Source organism: Dreissena polymorpha, chromosome 15 (genome assembly GCF_020536995.1).
Source record: "Dreissena polymorpha isolate Duluth1 chromosome 15, UMN_Dpol_1.0, whole genome shotgun sequence".
Taxonomy (NCBI): domain Eukaryota; kingdom Metazoa; phylum Mollusca; class Bivalvia; order Myida; family Dreissenidae; genus Dreissena; species Dreissena polymorpha.
The window spans coordinates 55,029,495-55,052,468 of record NC_068369.1 but is presented as its reverse complement, the minus strand read 5'-3'; the positions used below and the strand labels follow the sequence as shown (position 1 = coordinate 55,052,468).

General features: G+C 35.9%; 1 protein-coding gene across 6 annotated transcripts in view; it reads left to right on the top strand.

Moving 5' to 3' along the window:
- The window catches only part of LOC127860290 (zinc transporter ZIP10-like), an 80,175-nt gene extending 68,525 nt beyond the window's left edge, over nucleotides 1-11,650 (top strand). For 4 of the 6 annotated variants that reach the window (XM_052398289.1, XM_052398285.1, XM_052398290.1 and 1 more), the window contains one exon: nucleotides 534-1,298. In XM_052398289.1, the coding sequence (XP_052254249.1) occupies nucleotides 534-680 (147 nt within the window). In that variant the 3' untranslated portion in view covers nucleotides 681-1,298. Of the gene's footprint in view, nucleotides 1-533; nucleotides 1,299-10,822 lie in introns of those variants that run through there. The other 2 variants (XR_008039678.1, XM_052398287.1) reach the window with 2 other exon arrangements.
- Nucleotides 11,651-22,974: the final 11,324 nt, after the last annotated feature.

Genomic DNA, 22,974 nt, shown 5'->3' with positions numbered 1-22,974 from the left:
TGGTTTGCGCTCTGTTTGTCTGTCAGTCCTTGTGTCCCTCAGTCCGTGAGTCTGTCACACTTTTCTGGATCCTCCGATAACTTTTAAAGTTCTTAATATTTTTTCATGAAACTTGAAACACGGATATATGGCAATATTGACACTATGCATGTTATTTCATTTTGTTCCTACGTCAAAAATTCTGGTTGCTATGGCTACAAATAATTTTTTTTTAATCTGACAATGGTGGAGCCGGTAGGGGGTATATATTGCTTGGCAATAGTCTCGTTTAAAATGATTGGTAAAATTGTTAAACTGTTATTGATTTGTTCTTTGTAGGGTCACATTTGTTGTTTTAATGTATACATGTTCACATATTAGTTTACATATACTTTGTAACTACTGCAGATATTAAACTCAAATATATCTATGTGGTCGTGATATAAGGAGACAGGAGACTGACAGAAATTATACATTACACTACTAAAGGAGAAAAATAGTCGAGCGCGCTATCTTGGCACAGCTCTTATAATTCCATGCTCTCTACTTCCCAGCTTCCCGAGTTGTCGTCAGTGGAGACCAAGAAGGGAGAGAACCCATTCTTCCACCTGCTGTTGCAGTTCCTTGGCATGATGCTCGGTGGTGGGATCATGTTCGTGATCGCCATCTTTGAGGCCGATCTCAAAACGTTGCTGGAATGATTCCATTGATCCCTGAAAACAGATGCTAGCCTTGTGGTTGTACCTAGTGCTGCACTTTATTTGTTGTAGGCTCACCTGAGCAAGAAGTGCTCATGGCGAGCTTTTGTGGTCACCCTATGTCCAATGTCATTTGATGTCAACTTGAAGCTTGTTATGGCACCAGAGGATAATCTGGGTCATGTGCTGCCATTAAGTAGGTCCCCAGGTCATATCGTAGAAAACCATGTTCCCACTTTAAAAGCCACATTTATTGCTCAGTCCTCATGCAACTTGGTCAGAATGTTAATCTAGGCAATATCCAGGCCAAGTTTAAATGTGGGTCAACAAACTCACAAGGTCAGATCTTAGAAAAAGCTTGTTAAATCTGCCATATTCATCCTTAAACTTGGTCATTTGGTCAATTCCTAGTAAATCCTTAGTATCACTCTATAGAGGCCCCGTCTATGAATCAATCTGGATTAAACTTTGTCATAATGTTTATCTTAGTATCACTCTATAGAGGCCCCGTCTATGAATCAATCTGGATTAAACTTTGTCATAATGTTTATCTTCATAATTTATATAGGCCAAGATTGTGTCTGGGTCACAACCATCCAAGCATAAGGTCATCAGTTCAATGTAAAACATAGTTACCAAACTTGATTCCACATTTTGGACTCAATATTGATGGCTTTTGACCAGCATGTTTATCTTGACATGGCCTTGTTTGAATTTGGGCCAAGAGGGGTCAACACTAGGTTGTTTTGTTAAGATTTTGATGTTGGTGTAGCTTGAACTCAGGTGAGCTCTTGAGGGCCATCATGGCTCTCTTGTTCGTCTATGTTGTGCGTAGTTTGTGAATTAATTCTTGGACAGAAATACCAGTTGAAAAGGTTGCCAGTATTATCACTCAAAGGTGTGTACTGATCTTGAAAATTCATGAAATCTTTTGGCTATTTCTAGAAAAATGTATGGAGTTTTCAAAACTTGTCATGAAAGTATTGTTGAAGATGGAATGTTGTACATAAAAATAATGAACTGTAATCAACAACAACAAAATCCAGATCCTAAATAAATGAGACAGGCTAGTCTTCTCATTTGGTAATGTTAGAAAATTGAACAGTTGGTCCACCAAGCTTGCCATATCAACTAACCGGTACACAATTCAGTGGATCATATGTTAGCTGAATTTGTTATAATATTAATCACGGATAACATTGATTGCATTTGAATGTTTGGTTACTGTAGTGCGAAAAATATTGATGGATCAACTGTTTTCTTTATAGTCAGAATTAATATTTTATTAACATTTGGCTGGCTGAGTCTATTGCTTATCATCGAAGACTGCAGACATGTATATCAGCGCATCAAGAAAGTATTTTCTAAAATGCAGGGTACCTTTGAGTTTAGGTCACAATATACTAAAAGATTTCCTACACAAATTCAATGTGAAAGCAATAACTTTAACAAAAAATAAAGTCAAACTTTTGCGCATAGACATCCCCATAACCATACCTTTTCTTAAAGAGCATTCCAAGCCGCAATGATTTAAACAATAAAAAAGGGGGGTCATACGTTATGCAAGAAAGAACTCGACGCGAATCAGCGGTCACTGTTTTATGGCCATCTATTTGCCGGCTTCGTACCAGTTGAGAAGGGTTTCCCGCCATCTGTCAAAGTCTCATGTAGTCTCCAACCTTCAAGCAAAAGAGTGCATTTCTGTTAAACATCAATGTTTTCCCTACCACATGCACAAAGAAACATTCTAAAATAAAGCCATGGCAAGTGCCCCTACAGAGAATTGTGTCTTCTTATAAATGATGTTCATGTTTTTAGAGAGTATAGCATTGCACTCCAAAATATTTTAGTATATTGTAACCTAAAGGAGAAATTTATTCTGATTAAAATGTGTTTTTCTTGCATATTATTATCTTCCTATGCATATTGCAGCAAAATATTAGGTTTGGCTGGATTATCTGTCCATTTGGCCATTTTATATCATATTTTCACACGCGGGTGTTTTCGGTCCGAAGAAGGCAATTTTAGGCCTGTTAAAGCTTAAATGTCCCTTTAAGATTTAAAGTTGTTGTGTTCAATATATGCAACAAAATACCAAAACAAACCAAATGGACAGGCACGTGGGGCTTATGCGGGGTGGGGAAAGAATGAATTTGTTAGATATTTTCACTCAAAGCAATTTTGATAATGCCTTTTTTGTTCTTTTTTTTTTAAATCACCCCAAAAATGTCAATTTCAAAGCAAAAAAAATCCAATTTCATCACAGACAATAAGCAAATTGGTGAAAATGAAAGATCAAAGATACTTTGAAGTGTAGAAATCCATAAGCTTCCAATAACTTGTTGTTTCGCACCAATAAAAGTGTAAAATCTTGAAAGCGCCTTGTTGCTCGGAGCCAATTTGTTTACCAGCTGCCAATTATATATTCTAGCATATAATGTCATGGGTGCCTTTAAACTGAAGAAGATGGTCAATATTCACTGCCAGCTCTCATTAAGAGGTTGAAGAGAATACAAAATTTCATATTTTGGGCACAAAATAAGTACTTTTTACTATTTTGATGGTGGCAATCTGGTCAAAATGGCGCTTCATAACCGAGCCAAAGACAAAAATGCTTATTTTTGGGGTTTAGAATGGAAGGAAAGGTTAAAATGAACAAGACACACACATGTAGGAAAGCATTACAAGCTTAGAAATGAGGTTTCATGTTGTAACAGGGGCAGAAAGGCAGTTCAGATCAATGCAAGCTTCCTGGAAGGGGTTTCGGGTACTTCTTTTGGGGACACAGCTTCCCGCAGAATTCTCAACACAACAAATATCATTGATCCATGTCACCTTTGTATGCAAAGACAAGTGAATAAGGTCAATACTTCCCTTAAATCACTGAATGAGAGAAGCATGTACCAAATAAAAAACTAAACTGGTTGCTGAAATGCCAAATTTTGGCAAAAAGATCCCTCTAAGGTAAATGATGAAGGGGACACTTGCTACAACAATCCTATGTTTAAGTCGGACGCCACATCCTTTCAAGCCGGGACCATGACTGTAAGCATATTGTGAGGAAACAATACCAAACACAAGCTAATTGTAGGGTTACAAGTAGCATATCAACTCAGATGTACTGCATACATGCTTAGGAGCAAGGATAAACCTGTTAAGTGCCAACTTCTGCTGCCAACAAAGCACGAGCTTTACGTGTCGGGACGCGGAGCTATCAATACAAACTGCACGGGGAATTGCACGACGGCAAGGATTTGAGTGACCACAAACCATATTATGACAGTATTTCACACCTTAAACATCATAACTATGCTTATTTGCTTGTGTACATGATAATAATTTAGTATTATTGCCTGTTTTGCCATCAACAACCCTTCTCCAGTTGCCCTCGGCTAAGTCCCAGACATTTCTCTACCTGAAAAGGTCAAAATACCCCCAAAAAATAGGTATAAAATGAAAAAAGAAAATGCATTTATGTATTTTATGTGTATTTCTATGAATCATAGCAAGTGATAAAGCTTGTTATGTTCATGATTGAACTAAATATGAAAGCTGGCTCAGTTAAGCGTCTGCTGCACTGTCCAAACTGTAAAAATGTCCGCCATTTCATGTCGGTGAAATGGGGCTCTGTTTGAATGTTCATGCTTTACGCACAAGCTATTGTTGCGTTACTGGATCACGGAGTCCCTGGCGTTGAATTCTGACTTCATGTTGCACATTAACGCTACACGGTCAACCAAAATGCCTTTGAATTTAAGTCGGAAAGCAATTTAGCCCTTATTCAGCTATATAAGGGTGGGGGTCAACTTGAAAAACAACTATTCCAGGTCAAATAATCTGAATTCATGCATTTAATGCACTTATATTCTTCTCTTTTGCTAAGAAATGACCAAAAATCAGCTTTCACAGTCATATTTTGCACTTGCAGATGATATTTCATTTTTACCTAAAGTTAGTTTAGGTCACAATATACTAAAAGATTTCCTACACAAATTCAATGTGAAAGCAATAACTTTAACAAAAAATAAAGTCAAACTTTTGCGCATAGACATCCCCATAACCATACCTTTTCTTAAAGAGCATTCCAAGCCGCAATGATTTAAACAATAAAAAAGGGGGGTCATACGTTATGCAAGAAAGAACTCGACGCGAATCAGCGGTCACTGTTTTATGGCCATCTATTTGCCGGCTTCGTACCAGTTGAGAAGGGTTTCCCGCCATCTGTCAAAGTCTCATGTAGTCTCCAACCTTCAAGCAAAAGAGTGCATTTCTGTTAAACATCAATGTTTTCCCTACCACATGCACAAAGAAACATTCTAAAATAAAGCCATGGCAAGTGCCCCTACAGAGAATTGTGTCTTCTTATAAATGATGTTCATGTTTTTAGAGAGTATAGCATTGCACTCCAAAATATTTTAGTATATTGTAACCTAAAGGGTATAAAACATGTAATTATTATTTACTCAAATGGGTTCTACAAATGACTAAAACTACAAAACAATTTTTTTGTGTGCTATTTTGAGTTAAGTATTTACAGATGGTATCACAAAAACGTATTATTAAAAAATCATTGAATTATAGTTTCAATGTCATGTTCACACGCTGATACCGTTTTCAGTTGTTTTGATAATTCTATGAGTCATAAATAAGACTAAAAAGCATAAGTTCAGTGTTTCAAAAACCTTTTTAAGTGATTCATGTACTGTAACCTTTGGAAACATAATGCAGATTCAACAATCAAGCATAACTAAGAATACACTGTCACATACCGTACTTGATAGTGTGTAGTTGGTCTATTTTCCTTTTAGCTGGAAAAGACAGCCTGATTAATTATTAATGTTTTGTTTAAGGTATATATGTAAAGTGTGAACATATTGAGTATTCATGAATGTAACAAACTACTTGTCTCTGATAGTCCTGTTATTTTGTGATATGCTGATTATTGAATGAAAAGTGTTTTTGGTACGTTGTCGTTGGTTTTGTACAAGGTTATCACATCTGAAATATCACATTTATGTGGGGAATATGCTCCAATTTAGTTTTGTCATGATTTTAAATCCTAAGTCAGTGATTCTTTCCTGGGCAAATGAACAAAATGAATGAATGTTTTTTTTTCTGTTTTTTTGTTTGTTTGACTAGTTTCCGTTATGTTGTATTTAGGCTACAGCATTCTACACTGTTTATATTTCATAATTTGGATAATTTGTCTCATAAAATTATAGTGTAATGTTTTAAGTGAAAAAAAACTTAACAGTTTGATGTTAATTTTAATTTTTAAAATACCACTTAAGCATTAAAAAGATCAATAATAAATGCAATGAACAAAAAATAATTCAACTTGAATGACTGTTTTTGATTTGCACTTTTCTATTATTTTTTTTTTAAAGATTGAATTGCTTGTTGTGTGTTCATGGTTAAGAATTCAAAATGCTGTTGACTAGAAAAAAAATGAAATTATGTGCTCTTGTATGCAATATATGTGCTTAAATACATCAAATGTATACTATACGCTTTTCTGTTATGTGTGAACTTTATAATCACAAGGTTATTGATATGTTTTTCAAAATCTGTTCATTTTTTTGTTGCATAATTGTTTGCCTTTTGGGAACTGTTATGTTTGTTCAACAGTTCTTTATAATCTTCATGACTTTACTTCTACGGGCACCTAGTTCTAGAAGTTAATCTTAATAGGTATGTTGTGTTCATAATTTCCTATAATAATATACACTTCACATTAAGCAAAGTAGAACATAAAGAGCAAATTATGCAATTGTTATTTTTGATTTAATTAAAATGATATTAACTTATCTGCACTTTTTCATAAAATAAACTGTGTTGGGACACATACAACTTCATACTTAATTTGATTGAACTTCATTGTTCATACTTTGTCTTTTTAGCGAGGCTGTTTTCGGAGAAAACCCGAGGTATTGTCATAGCCGGCCCGCCGTCCGGCGGTGTGCTAAAACCTTTACATTGGCTCTAAAATCAAATTGCTTCTACCTACAACTTTGAAACTTCATATCTAGATTCACCTTGATGAGTTCTACACGCCACACCCATTTTGGGTCACTAGGTCAAAGGTCAAGGTCACTGTTACCTCTAAAAAAATTAATTCTGACAAGCTTTTGCAGCCTAGCGTGGCACCCGTTATGCGGTGCTCTTGTTATAAATTTTTTTAAGTCGATGCAATAAGACTGTTCAAGAGACAAATCTTATTAACGTGTTTGCACTGCAATTTTATTACACACATAATGTACAATACTATTTTTTGTGAGAAGAAGGTTACTCTCATAAGTATCTTCTTGTTGCAACTTATCTGAATTCTTCAAAGACCTTAGCACTTTCGCCATGGTTTCTTACTGTAATTAAGATTTTGGCTGTATTGTACTATTGTTTACTCATCCAGGTGAGCTAGGGACCAATTAAACCTCTTGTACTTTGTTTTTTGAATCTCCAAGGTATGTTACCTTCTCAATGACAATCTTTGATAAAAAATGAAAAGTATGGAAAGCAATGTGTTCAGTAATTTGACTTCTGCTTGCCATTACAGTTATTGCAACTGTAGTTTTTATTAGTTCTTAGAAATCAAAGTTTTTTTGCTTTGTCTATATGTGAATGCAGCTATTTTTCATTAACATTGCATTAACAATTATTTCACTCATCTGCATATATTAAATCTATTTATTTCAGTGAATGTTTGAGAAGCATTTGCTGTTAAGAATAGCTTTTGAGGTATTTTACTTGTTCAAAATCAGTGTCCATTGAATTAAATTTGTGTTTGAATGTGGGCCAAGTGGGGTCAAAAACTTTGAAACAATTAATAAATAAGGGCAACATATGTAACTAAAGCATTTATAGACATTGACTCAATTTATTGCAGTATGTCTTTAACAGTTAATTAAGCAAACATATGTGCCGCATCATGCAAAAATGGGTCTTGTACCATATGTGGTCAGGGTAGCTACAGGCCAGCCCAAGCAAACATGCAGTGTGGTCAGGAGCTACTCCGTCTCCTTATGAGACATTGCTTGACTTCACAGCAGACTGAGTAGCTATTGACCAGGCTGCGAGTTTGCTCATGTTGGTATAAAGCTTCTGAAGCTGTATATGGTATAAGACCCATTTTCGCATGACACGGCTCATAAATCGCCCATTGTGTGCAAAAAGGTACCACATGCCTTCATTGCAGTGTCACATAGTACCTTTCTGCACAAAGGAGGCTATATGTTTAGTCAGAGAAGCGTTTCAAACAAACAACTCAGTTGATGGCTCAAGGGGGGTACTTTATCAAGAGTGTTCACATTCCAGCAAATGTAGGCGTGTGAGTAGCTCTGCAGAGTGACTGAGTCAGTCATATCCAACCTGTTCTTAACCCATTTTTGCCTAGTGGACTCTCCCATCCTTCTAAATTGGATCAATCTATTTCCAAAAATAGGGATGCCTAGTATATTTCTGTCTATATTTAGAATATTTCTTACAGAAATTCCTTTAAGCAAACAGCGCAGACCCTGATGCGGCGTCTCATCTGGGTCTACGCTGTTTGCCTAGCGTCATAAATGGGTTAACAAGTAATCTTGAACATATAGGATATATTTAAAATGATTCTATTATTATAACACTGTCAAATTAATTTTTTGCTGATAGTAAACAACTGTAAATAAAGTAAAATGATTGCAAAATTGGTAATGGTACAGAACTTTATTACAGGCTCAGTGCATTATATGTAGGTACAGGTTTAAGTTCTGATTTTTTTCTTTAAATGATATTGCTTTTAAGATCATGTGCATATTCTTATGTCCCCCACCACTATATTGTTTTTGCCCTGTCTGTTGGCTTGTTTGTGTGCTTGTTTGCGCCAACTTCAACATTTGCAATAATGAAGATAGCAAATTGATATTTGGCATGCATGTGTATCTCATGGAGCTGCACATTTTGAGTGGTGAAAGGTCAAGGTCATCCTTCAAGGTCAAAGGTCAAATATATAGCTTCAAAGCAGCGCAAAAGGGGACATAGTGTTTCTGACAAACACATATCTTGTTTTTAAATCTAACGTCGATACCTTTTTTCTGAAAGAGATATTTTAAATATAGAAATAAATATACTAGACATCCAACTTTTGGAAATAAATTGATCCAATTTAGAAGGATGGAAGAGTCTACCAGGCAAAAATGGGTAAAGGATTTACCCTGTCCAAAATAAAGTCATGCAAGGTTTCTTTATCTCCTGACAAGACTGCGCTGATGGACCGACAGGTCTGGAGCTACGCTGGCCGCAAATTGCATGAGACCTATAGCCACATTTGGCATAAGACCCATTTTCGCATGACGCGGGTCATATGTGCGTTATAGAATATCAACATGATATGTGGTGTAGACTTTGTGAATATGTCTTTGTCGGTATATTGTTATGTCAATAAACAGTTGCGGCGTAATAAACTTGAAAATTCGCACGTGTGTTTGTTCAATGTTGTAGTGTTTGGGTCGACAAAGTAAAGCAATATAAACATTGACAGTATACACACGACTTGCATGCATACACATAACTTACAATAATAAACTTTGTTGATCTGTTATATATATTCTGAAAAATTGCCACAAATTGTGTTGATTTAGGATAGGACATGTAGATTAGGACTACGGGTTAGTGCGTGTTAAGTCAGGATTACGGGTGAGGGCGTGTAGATTTGGAATTACGGGTTAGGGAGGGCATATTCAGGATTTCTGGTGATGGCATGTAGATTCATGATTAAGGGTAAGTGTGTGTAGATTCCCGATTTCGGGTTAGAATGTGCAGATTCAGGATAACTGGTTAGGGCATGTCGATTCAGGATTACGGGTAAGGGTTAGTAGATTCGGGATAACTTGTTAGGGCGTGTAGCTTCGGGATTACGGATTAAGGCATGTTGATCCAGGATTAGGGATAAGGGCATGTAGATTCAGGATAACGGTTTAGGGCTTGTAGATTCGGGATTACGGGTTAGGGCGTGTATATTTAGGATTAGAGGTTAGGGTGTATAGAGTCAGGATAAAGGGTTGGAGCTTGTAAAGTCAGGTTTACGGGTAAGGGCGTGTAGATTCAGGATTTTGTGCTAGGGCGTGTAGATTTGGGATAATGGTTTATAAACGGCAGATCCAGAAATACAGGTTATTGTGTGTAGATTCATGATAACGTTTAAAGACATTTAGATTCAGGATTACGGGTAAGAGCCTGTAGATCAAGGATTACGGGTTAGGGCGTGAAGATTCAGGGTTAAGGCGTGTTTGTTGAGGGTTAGGGTGTGTAGAGTCAGGATTAAGGGTTAGGGCGTGTAAATTCAGAGTAACTGCGTGTATATTGAGGATTACGGGTTCAGTTGTGCAGATTTAGGATTACGGGCTAGAAGGTGTAGATTCGGGATTACGGGTTAGGGCGTGTAGATTCATGGTTAGGGCATTATATTGAGGATTACGGAATGATGTGTAGATTTAGGATTATGGGCAAGGGCGTGTAGATTCGGGATTACAGGCTAGGGCGTGTAGATTCAGGATTACGGTCTAGGGCGTGTAGATTCAGGATTACGGGTTAAAAAGTGTAGAATCAGGATAACGGGTAAAGGCGTGTAGATCCTGGATTACAGGTTAGGGCGTGTTGATTCATGATTACGTATTAGGGCGTGTAGATTCAAGGTTAGGGCATTATATTGAGGATTACGGGATGGATGTGTAGATTCAGGATAACGGGCTAGGGCGTGTAGATTCAGTATAACGTGCTAGGGCGTGTAGATTCGGGATTATGGGTTAGGGCATGTATATTGAGGATTACGGGTTCGGGTGTGCAGATTTAGGATTACGGGCTAGAACGTGTAGATTCGGGATAACGGATTATGGGTTAGGGCGTGTAGATTCATGGTTGGTAAAATTGTAAAACTGTTATTGATTTGTTCTTAGTAGGGTGACATTTGTTGTTTTAATGTATACATGTTCACATATTAGTTTACATATACTATGTAACTACTGCAGATATTAAACTCAAATATATCTATGTGGTCGTGATATAAGGAGACAAGACTGACAGACAACATACATTACACTACTAAAGGAGAAAAATAGTTGAGCGCGCTATCTTGGCACAGCTCTTATAATTCCATGCTCTCTACTTCCCAGCTTCCCGAGTTGTCGTCAGTGGAGACCAAGAAGGGAGAGAACCCATTCTTCCACCTGCTGTTGCAGTTCCTGGGCATGATGCTCGGTGGTGGGATCATGTTCGTGATCGCCATCTTTGAGGCCGATCTCAAAACGTTGCTGGAATGATTCCATTGATCCCTGAAAACAGATGCTAGCCTTGTGGTTGTACCTAGTGCTGCACTTTATTTGTTGTAGGCTCACCTGAGCAAGATGTGCTCATGGCGAGCTTTTGTGGTCACCCTATGTCCAATGTCATTTGATGTCAACTTGAAGCTTGTTATGGCACCAGAGGATAATCTGGGTCATGTGCTGCCATTAAGTAGGTCCCCAGGTCATATCGTAGAAAACCGTGTGCCCACTTTAAAAGCCACATTTATAACTCAGTCCTCATGCAACTTGGTCAGAACGTTTATCTAGGCAATATCCAGGCCAAGTCAACAAATTCACAAGGTCAGATCTTAGAAAAAGCTTGTTATCACTCTTGAGGCCACAATTATTACCCAATCTTGATGAAACTTGGTCATCTTGACAATATCTTTGCTGGCTTTAAATATGGACCATGTGCATCAAAAATAAGGTCACCAGGCTAAAGCTAAGAATGTCCTGGTCACCATTGTTGAAGCCACATTCATGATACAATCTTGATTCAACCTTATGAAAATGTTTATCATGACAATGTCGAGGTATAATTTAAATCTGCCATATTCATCCTTAAACTTGGTCTCTTGGTCAAATCCTAGTAAATCCTTAGTATCACTCTATAGAGGCCCCGTCTATGAATCAATCTGGATTAAACTTTGTCATAATGTTTATCTTAGTATCAATCAATAGAGGCCCCGTCTATGAATCAATCTGGATTAAACTTTAGTATCACTCTATGGAGGCCCCGTCTATGAATCAATCTGGATAAGACTTTGTCATAATGTTTATATTCGTAATAACTAGGCCAAGATTGAATCTGGGTCACAACCATCCAAATATTAGGTCATCAGTTCAATGTAAAACATAGTTACCAAACTTGATTCCACATTTTGGACTTAATACGGATGCCAATCAGCATTTTTATCTTGTGAGGGCCATGTTTGAATTTGTGCCAAGTGGGATCAAAAACAAGGTTGTTTTGTTAAGACCTTGCCATTGGTGTAGCTTGAACTCAGGTGAGCTCTTGAGGGCCATCAGGGCGCTCTTGTTCGTCGTCGATGTTGTGCGAAGTTTGTGAAATTAATTCTTGGACAGAAATACCAGTGGAAAAGGTTGCCAGTATTGTCACTCAAAGGTGTGTACGGATCTTGAAAATTCATGAAATCTTCTGGCTATTTCTAGTAAAATGTATGAAGTTTTCAAAGCTTGTCATGAAAGTATTATTGTAGATGGAATGTAGTACATATAAATAATGAAATGTAACAACAGCAAAATCTAGATCCTAAATAAATAAGACAGACCAGTCTTTACATTTGGTAACGTTAGAATATTGAACAGTTGGTCCACCAAGCATGCCATATCAACTAACCGGTGCACAATTCAGTGGATATGGCGGATACTACGGATATATATGCTGCTACCATTCAAATAAATATGGCCTCAATAAATATAACTGTATCTAGAAAATGAGATTCTAAAAAAAGAAACACATAACTTAGAATTAAAATTCGCACTTAGAGCACAATATGAAGCAAAGAATGGAACAAAATAATCAACACAACTTATCTGTTTCAGACTTCATCAAAATTCATTTAATTTACCTTCACAGTAAACGAAACGGCCCGTTTGAGGATCCTTCTGAAATGAACTAAATATCTGGACTGTAACTAAATACCGACTTTTATCATTGCAACATTACACATTAACATAATTTAAACGATTATGTTAACACATATATTGGGTGCGTGTGGGCGGTTTATCACTCTTTCTTGCTCCTTTTCCATAACTTTTGCTTGTTAAATACACACCGCGAATGACGAATCAATAGACTTGCAACTCATAGAAAACGCAAAACGAGAAACCCGTGCATTTTTTTTTGCGTTAAACCCTTAACAAGAAACCCAATCATTTCCGCGCTTAAACATTACCGTACTTTCTCTTCTAAATAACATGTTAAAAACTGATACGATACCGTATTTATCAAACCGACAATCATTTCATGTATCATACATGCATATATATTGTAAGTTAAAAATGTAGTTGTAACTTAAATTTAGCTTTCAGACGCGACTTTCCGCCTATTCATTCTTATTACTGGTGTCGATTTGTTAAAAGTCCATTTATGGGGGCCAAGTCATGATCTTGACAAAGTCTATGTACGTTATACGGAAATCTTCACATCCCGAGCGACACACAGCTTTTTGCTGTTATTTTTACTTTGCCAAATGGGTATTCGCATATTGACATATGATTTTAGATTGCATCAATTTGAATTACAATACATAACCTCGTGGACTCGGTGATGTCTTTTTCACCAATGAAAATGGGAGCAAATTGTTTTTAAGGAGTTTTCTATATCTGTATCTGTTCGTATACGTAGAAGGACCACTCCTGGTATATTTCTGCGATGGAGGAGTCTTCAGAAGTGATCTGGGAGGACTTAAAAAATTCCTAGTGCTCAAACAAACCAGTACAAAAACTCTTTTTTTCGTGGAAACACTTGTGTTGTGGAACCATCTGGACGATAGTGTGATGCGCAAAGAGACAGTCAAGGGCTTTAAACAAGTGTTTCCACGAAAAAAGAGTTTTTGTACTGGTTTGTTTGAGCACTAGGAATTTTGAATGCACGAGAGTTATTTGTAATATGTCGGTCTAGAATGTTCGACTATGTATAGTCGGAGTTAGTTTTTACTTTGACAGTTCTTCGTTGAGGTTTAGATGTCAGGTATTCATCTGGGTCGACTGCCGGCACCATACCCCCTGCGATCTTGTAAGCATCAACAAACTATTATAAGCGCGGCGGTCTTGAAGAAAATTCAGTTTTGAAGTATTGAGCATATGTGTAACACATCCTTCTTTGGATTTGTAGCTATTCATTATAAAACGAGCAGCAATACGTTGAACTTTTTCGATTTTGTCAATATCCTTTTTAAGAAAGGGGTCCCATATGATTGAACCGTATTCCAGTTGAGATAGACCAATGCGATAAAAGCTGTGTTACGACATACTAGGGGACAGTGTTTTAAATTCCGTCTAAGAAACCCGAGCGTTGAGTTCGCTTTTTGCAAATGTTTGTTATATGATTCGACCAAGTTAAGTCATTTGATATGAGTAATCCGAGGTATGGATTAGAGTCTACATGTTTCAATATTGTTGTATCCAACTCGTAGAAGTTCGAACTTTTACATTTTTAACACTTAAAATGTAACACTTTTTTTACATTAAGTTTCATACCCCAGGTTAATGCCCAAACCTCTAGTGAAGCTAAATCTTCTTGTTATTGTACATGATCCGAAATTTTACGTATTTGACGGTATAACAAGATAAGTATTGATGCAAAGCATTAAAGGGCGTCGGGAATTTCAGTGTAAAAGGCCCTCAATGAAGTTACATGGAACGATTTGTTTTCTACTGTAAATATTAATATATTGGCCGATTATTTTAAACAAAATAGAAAAAGATACTGGTATAACCATTATCTATGATAGTGTGTTATAACCCCCAAATAACCATTATCTGTGTTGTGTTATAATCCCCAAATAACCATTATCTATGATTTTGTGTTGTAACCCCCAAATAGTTCATAGTTCATTTTATTAACATTGGTTTCCTTCTTTTTTACTGGTATCCGTGTGCAGTTTTCATTAATGGAACATAACTGTGTAGATTTTAAAAATCTGCTTCATCTTGTAAGCGTAATTTCATATTTTTCTCAACCTCAAAGGGGGATGATTCTGAACTTATTCTTACGTTGCTCATTTACGATAGGAGTTGAGTACTCATTGATATGAAAACACCGTAAAAGTTTTAATGTGTTTACGCCCCCCCCCCCACCCTCTCACACATATATTTCATGGGCATAATAAAAACAAGAAATGGTTACAATAGAACAGCATATGTATTTAAACTAAAATGTCTACATCAAAACAATAAATTAACATAGAACACAAATAAAATAATTTGATTCCACTGGGGCTCGAACCTTTGGCCTTACATGTAAAGCGAGCGTGTAACCACTACACTACGTAACCGCTTGAAAATCACCTTCTAACTAAGATAATAATAAGCAAGTAATAGTCGGTTTTAAATGTAAACCCGGAAGTTTAAACGGCGGATAGTGAGCGGGATTAAAGGTCCATACCAAAGGGTCCATACCACTGGCAAGATACGGGTCAGGCCTGCGGCCTTCTATATGTGGTTCTTAAAAAAACCTGTTGGAGGACTTGATGGTAATGAGACTGGGGTGCTGTGATGGTGCTCCTCATTGATAAGCGGCTGCTTCCTTTATCAAGACTCATTATTACAATTAATAATACGTGTCGCGCTGCGCGCTCTATAGCGCCTTTATTAGTAACTAGGTGGTTGCTAGGATAGTGGAACAAAGAAGGTTTTAATGTGTTTACGAACCCTCCCCCCTCACCCCCTCACACATATATTTCATGGGCATAATAAAAACAATAAAATGTAACAATAAAACAGCATATTTATTTAAACTAAAATGTCTACATCAAAACAAAAAGTTAACATAGAACACAAATAAAATAATTTGATTCTACTGGGGCTCGAACCTTGGACCTCTCACATGTGAAGCGAGCGTGTAACCACTACACTCCGGAAACGCTTGAAAAATCATCTTCTAACTAAGATATTAAGGTAGTGGGAGCCTAATGGGTACTTTTCCAGAAACACTCTTTGTTATTATTTCCACATAGTTAATTGTATAATCACAACTAATGGAAAAATTTTAAAACTTTTTACCAGCCGGTTTACTTTTTATACTTGGTTGAGTACACCTACCACTTGACTCGGTTGGGCGTTTTCTATGGATTTACCCTATATCCAAAATATATAGTTTTTTGTAATGGGATATACATATATTTTGACAATTAACTTAATAAACGCACTCGACTGGATTTTGTTAGTAGATACAAAATTTAAAAAGTGTCATTGAAAGAGAATTGTGCCTTTGATGTCCAATAATGTATGCTCTTATCTGGATAAAATGGCAAAAACGACAACAAATGGTTCAGTGACAAGAAACTTTAATTACGTTTTATGTCACTTGTATTGTGATGAAATGCATATATTGTACATATTTATTTAACATAATATATTTTCTATACAGTGAATGAATTTCAGGAAGTTTTACCGTTCCTATCGCAAGAAATTTTACTTTGAGTATGCCTACCCCAATTCATTTTCACACGATGAAGTATAAATTTGTATATCACTTCTTTTTGGGGGTTTTCTAGTTGCTTATTAAAAGCTACAGTTATAAACCATGACATGTGAAGAAATTTAGCTAACTTTGAATTAATATTGATATAATAATACATTGACAAGAGCACCGCATAACGGGTGCCACGCTCGGCTGTGAAAGCTTGTCAGAATTGTTTATTTTTATTTGTTTTAGAGGTCACAGTGACCTTGACCTTTGACCTAGTGACCCAAAATGAGTGTGGCGTGTATAACTCATCAAGGTGTATCTACATATGAAGTTTCAACGTTGTAGGTGGAAGTATTATGATGTTAGAGGCAAAGTTAAAGTTTTATATTAGAGGTCACAGTGACCTTTGACCTAGTAACCAAAAATGGGTGTGGTGTGTAGAACTCATCAAGGTGCATGCACATATGAAGTTTCAAAGTTGTAGGTGGAAGCACTATGTCAAATAACACAATTTACAAACGTTTCAAAACAGTGTGTGTTCAGCAATAACACTAACCAAAACCAGAAAATCAAACCTGCGCCCATTATTAGCAACAAAAATGGTTCTGGGAAACTTTGCAAGCCACATCATACAATCATGTAGAGAAGTTTTAATTGATACACTATCAACACTTCCACCATTTACACGCAATATGCCATGATCATCAACAGAGATGCCAATCACTTCCTGAGCTTCGGAAGAAATTGGCACTGTTGTCTTCACATATTTGGAGAACTTAAAACCCGTCTTCAAATGCACAGCAGCAACCTGAATAATATCAGGCATTACTATACCTCGAACTGAAATACAAAATTAAATTAACAATGCTTATTTCATGAATTTTATAATTCACCTTTTTTAAGTTTCATTCTGACGCCTTATATGATCGTTGGTTATGAGAAAATCAATTTTCAGCTTAACAAGCACATTACATATTGACAAGTCGTTGAACTCAAATTATCGCTTGTGAAAGGAATGCACCATTTATATGAATAGCTCTGAATGCTTATATACCTATGCTCCTTCATAAGATTTATTACTAAAAGTAATGAATTTATTTTTAAAAATTGTAATATTTGGAATAGCTTTTAATATTTAAAATAACAATCACAAATATTTTTAACAATGTGCCTGCCCTGGGGTTCTAACCAAAAATCTTTTAAAATATGTAATTTTTCCAAACTATGAACACAGTGCCTTTAATAAAACTATTATTATTAATATGTTTTATGTGCATCTGGAATAGTAAATAAGAAGGCAGTTGATAAGAAAAAATACTAAAATGTGGCACCAAAATAGTCAATAACATTATATTAAAAGTTAGTTTTTACACTTACTCCATTTCTTTCTCATAAGCATCAATGGCAGCCTTGTGAGACGACGTATGTTGAGATTTTCTTGATGGCCTCCCGAGCACGAGCCTCCATCTTCTTAAGATTTCTATTTGAAATAAGCGTTGTGTTTAGAGTGGTTAGGAAGTTATTTACCTTCACCGGCCTGCCCAAACTGACTTTCATTGCTGAAAAGAGAATTGAAAATGATAAAAACATGAAAACGAAGTAAGGCCGTAGTTACTTAATAATGACGTCACAGTGTATTATCATAGAATCCATTCGTATCATCATTACATTATTAAATAACATGAATGAGCAATCAATTGGATTAAACAACACTAATGCGAAACTAAATTTGAAAACTGACTATGATGGACACCGGAATGTTTCCTTATATATTACACGATAAACAAATATTCACTGGGAATGAAACTTAGAATTTTAAGGGGTCTTAAAATGTGTAAGAAGTCCAAAGATCAATGGCAATTGTTCAATGATTAAACATTGATAGAAATGGTTGGTTGAAAAATGAAGACATGCATACCTGTTCCAAGCTTGGTATTTACGTCAAAGCATGACATTCCCCTGATCTTGAGATGGTGCTGCTTTCCATAAGCAACACGGTTGACTTCTCTACAGTCAGGGTTTTCACAAACAACGTACAAATAACCACTGGGGCCGTTTTGTAATTCGCCAACATGTTAAATATTGTCAAAGGAATGGGACACAGATAACAAAACTGACCATACTGTAATTTGTTTAGCAAAACCTCCAGCTCAACGAGTCAATCAATCTTCTTCCATCCCCCACCCACTTCTGCATACTCTGTTCCCGCCATTTAGCAAATGCGAATAGCTTTTACGTGAGTCATTTTCACACACATCGCCATCGAAGAGATCGGTTAGTAAATAATTGTTATCGAACACAACGTTGTCGATCGGTGTTTGCTTCTTTTTCGATTTTGCAAATCGCCCGCTTTTATTTCACACTTTCATTTTGTTAAGAAAATGTCAACAATCGTGACGTCATGAACACAAATATTTTATGAAACGAATTGATTTAACTTATATTTGTATTGTATAGTTATTTAATCTTAAAGAGATAAGCAAATTTAACTAAATAAAAAAAATACAAATTTATTTCGTGTATTTAGTATAATTTCCGGACTTTACCGTAGATATCGCTTATAGCCGAAACGCTTTCCGAATACGGCGATATCGACCGACTATTCCCGATCTCACTAGGCACCTACTGCCTTAATAAGTGACTTTAGTGTAACGGTTATCAAAAAATCAATAGACCGTGTAATAGCTGTCGTCTTGTAAAATTGAAGAAAATACGCGTTAACCAAAACTCGAACAGCAAAAGTCTGCGCTATTGTTAGAAAAACCACAAAATAAATATATTTTGATTATGTTTTGTTTTTATACAAAACCAGAAAGTTTCGCGTTTTTGCCCAGTCCCTGTGATCGTTCCCCTGTGATCAGTTATTAATTAAAACAATTAGCTTTGCATTATTGGCAATAAATGTTGAAGTAAATGTAATTGGCACAAATGCAATACTTATTTCCACTAATTTACACACAAAATCACCACTATGCAAGATATTCTGACAACAAAAATATATACATTGATCCGTAAAATAACCTCTCCTCCCATAAGCGAAAAAAAAACTTATTACATACTAGTCGCCGCACTTCAGTGCGACGCCAATTAACAGACCGAGAACAGTCCCCCGTGGGACGCCCTAATCAACGTGTATGCTTCTAGAGAGTTCACCTTCAACTACAACTTTATCCTCTTATCTGGATAAAATGGCAAAAACGACAACAAATGGTTCAGTGACAAGAAACTTTAATTACGTTTTATGTCACTTGTATTGTGATGAAATGCATATATTGTACATATTTATTTAACATAATATATTTTCTATACAGTGAATGAATTTCAGGAAGTTTTACCGTTCCTATCGCAAGAAATTTTACTTTGAGTATGCCTACCCCAATTCATTTTCACACGATGAAGTATAAATTTGTATATCACTTCTTTTTGGGGGTTTTCTAGTTGCTTATTAAAAGCTACAGTTATAAACCATGACATGTGAAGAAATTTAGCTAACTTTGAATTAATATTGATATAATAATACATTGACAAGAGCACCGCATAACGGGTGCCACGCTCGGCTGTGAAAGCTTGTCAGAATTGTTTATTTTTATTTGTTTTAGAGGTCACAGTGACCTTGACCTTTGACCTAGTGACCCAAAATGAGTGTGGCGTGTATAACTCATCAAGGTGTATCTACATATGAAGTTTCAACGTTGTAGGTGGAAGTATTATGATGTTAGAGGCAAAGTTAAAGTTTTATATTAGAGGTCACAGTGACCTTTGACCTAGTAACCAAAAATGGGTGTGGTGTGTAGAACTCATCAAGGTGCATGCACATATGAAGTTTCAAAGTTGTAGGTGGAAGCACTATGTCAAATAACACAATTTACAAACGTTTCAAAACAGTGTGTGTTCAGCAATAACACTAACCAAAACCAGAAAATCAAACCTGCGCCCATTATTAGCAACAAAAATGGTTCTGGGAAACTTTGCAAGCCACATCATACAATCATGTAGAGAAGTTTTAATTGATACACTATCAACACTTCCACCATTTACACGCATTATGCCATGATCATCAACAGAGATGCCAATCACTTCCTGAGCTTCGGAAGAAATTGGCACTGTTGTCTTCACATATTTGGAGAACTTAAAACCCGTCTTCAAATGCACAGCAGCAACCTGAATAATATCAGGCATTACTATACCTCGAACTGAAATACAAAATTAAATTAACAATGCTTATTTCATGAATTTTATAATTCACCTTTTTTAAGTTTCATTCTGACGCCTTATATGATCGTTGGTTATGAGAAAATCAATTTTCAGCTTAACAAGCACATTACATATTGACAAGTCGTTGAACTCAAATTATCGCTTGTGAAAGGAATGCACCATTTATATGAATAGCTCTGAATGCTTATATACCTATGCTCCTTCAAAAGATTTATTACTAAAAGTAATGAATTTATTTTTAAAAATTGTAATATTTGGAATAGCTTTTAATATTTAAAATAACAATCACATATATTTTTAACAATGTGCCTGCCCTGGGGTTCTAACCAAAAATCTTTTAAAATATGTAATTTTTCCAAACTATGAACACAGTGCCTTTAATAAAACTATTATTATTAATATGTTTTATGTTCATCTGGAATAGTAAATAAGAAGGCAGTTGATAAGAAAAAATACTAAAATGTGGCACCAAAATAGTCAATAACATTATATTAAAAGTTAGTTTTTACACTTACTCCATTTCTTTCTCATAAGCATCAATGGCAGCCTTGTGAGACGACGTATGTTGAGATTTTCTTGATGGCCTCCCGAGCACGAGCCTCCATCTTCTTAAGATTTCTATTTGAAATAAGCGTTGTGTTTAGAGTGGTTAGGAAGTTATTTACCTTCACCGGCCTGCCCAAACTGACTTTCATTGCTGAAAAGAGAATTGAAAATGATAAAAACATGAAAACGAAGTAAGGCCGTAGTTACTTAATAATGACGTCACAGTGTATTATCATAGAATCCATTCGTATCATCATTACATTATTAAATAACATGAATGAGCAATCAATTGGATTAAACAACACTAATGCGAAACTAAATTTGAAAACTGACTATGATGGACACCGGAATGTTTCCTTATATATTACACGATAAACAAATATTCACTGGGAATGAAACTTAGAATTTTAAGGGGTCTTAAAATGTGTAAGAAGTCCAAAGATCAATGGCAATTGTTCAATGATTAAACATTGATAGAAATGGTTGGTTGAAAAATGAAGACATGCATACCTGTTCCAAGCTTGGTATTTACGTCAAAGCATGACATTCCCCTGATCTTGAGATGGTGCTGCTTTCCATAAGCAACACGGTTGACTTCTCTACAGTCAGGGTTTTCACAAACAACGTACAAATAACCACTGGGGCCGTTTTGTAATTCGCCAACATGTTAAATATTGTCAAAGGAATGGGACACAGATAACAAAACTGACCATACTGTAATTTGTTTAGCAAAACCTCCAGCTCAACGAGTCAATCAATCTTCTTCCATCCCCCACCCACTTCTGCATACTCTGTTCCCGCCATTTAGCAAATGCGAATAGCTTTTACGTGAGTCATTTTCACACACATCGCCATCGAAGAGATCGGTTAGTAAATAATTGTTATCGAACACAACGTTGTCGATCGGTGTTTGCTTCTTTTTCGATTTTGCAAATCGCCCGCTTTTATTTCACACTTTCATTTTGTTAAGAAAATGTCAACAATCGTGACGTCATGAACACAAATATTTTATGAAACGAATTGATTTAACTTATATTTGTATTGTATAGTTATTTAATCTTAAAGAGATAAGCAAATTTAACTAAATAAAAAAAATACAAATTTATTTCGTGTATTTAGTATAATTTCCGGACTTTACCGTAGATATCGCTTATAGCCGAAACGCTTTCCGAATACGGCGATATCGACCGACTATTCCCGATCTCACTAGGCACCTACTGCCTTAATAAGTGACTTTAGTGTAACGGTTATCAAAAAATCAATAGACCGTGTAATAGCTGTCGTCTTGTAAAATTGAAGAAAATACGCGTTAACCAAAACTCGAACAGCAAAAGTCTGCGCTATTGTTAGAAAAACCACAAAATAAATATATTTTGATTATGTTTTGTTTTTATACAAAACCAGAAAGTTTCGCGTTTTTGCCCAGTCCCTGTGATCGTTCCCCTGTGATCAGTTATTAATTAAAACAATTAGCTTTGCATTATTGGCAATAAATGTTGAAGTAAATGTAATTGGCACAAATGCAATACTTATTTCCACTAATTTACACACAAAATCACCACTATGCAAGATATTCTGACAACAAAAATATATACATTGATCCGTAAAATAACCTCTCCTCCCATAAGCGAAAAAAAAACTTATTACATACTAGTCGCCGCACTTCAGTGCGACGCCAATTAACAGACCGAGAACAGTCCCCCGTGGGACGCCCTAATCAACGTGTATGCTTCTAGAGAGTTCACCTTCAACTACAACTTTATCCTCTTATCTGGATAAAATGGCAAAAACGACAACAAATGGTTCAGTGACAAGAAACTTTAATTACGTTTTATGTCACTTGTATTGTGATGAAATGCATATATTGTACATATTTATTTAACATAATATATTTTCTATACAGTGAATGAATTTCAGGAAGTTTTACCGTTCCTATCGCAAGAAATTTTACTTTGAGTATGCCTACCCCAATTCATTTTCACACGATGAAGTATAAATTTGTATATCACTTCTTTTTGGGGGTTTTCTAGTTGCTTATTAAAAGCTACAGTTATAAACCATG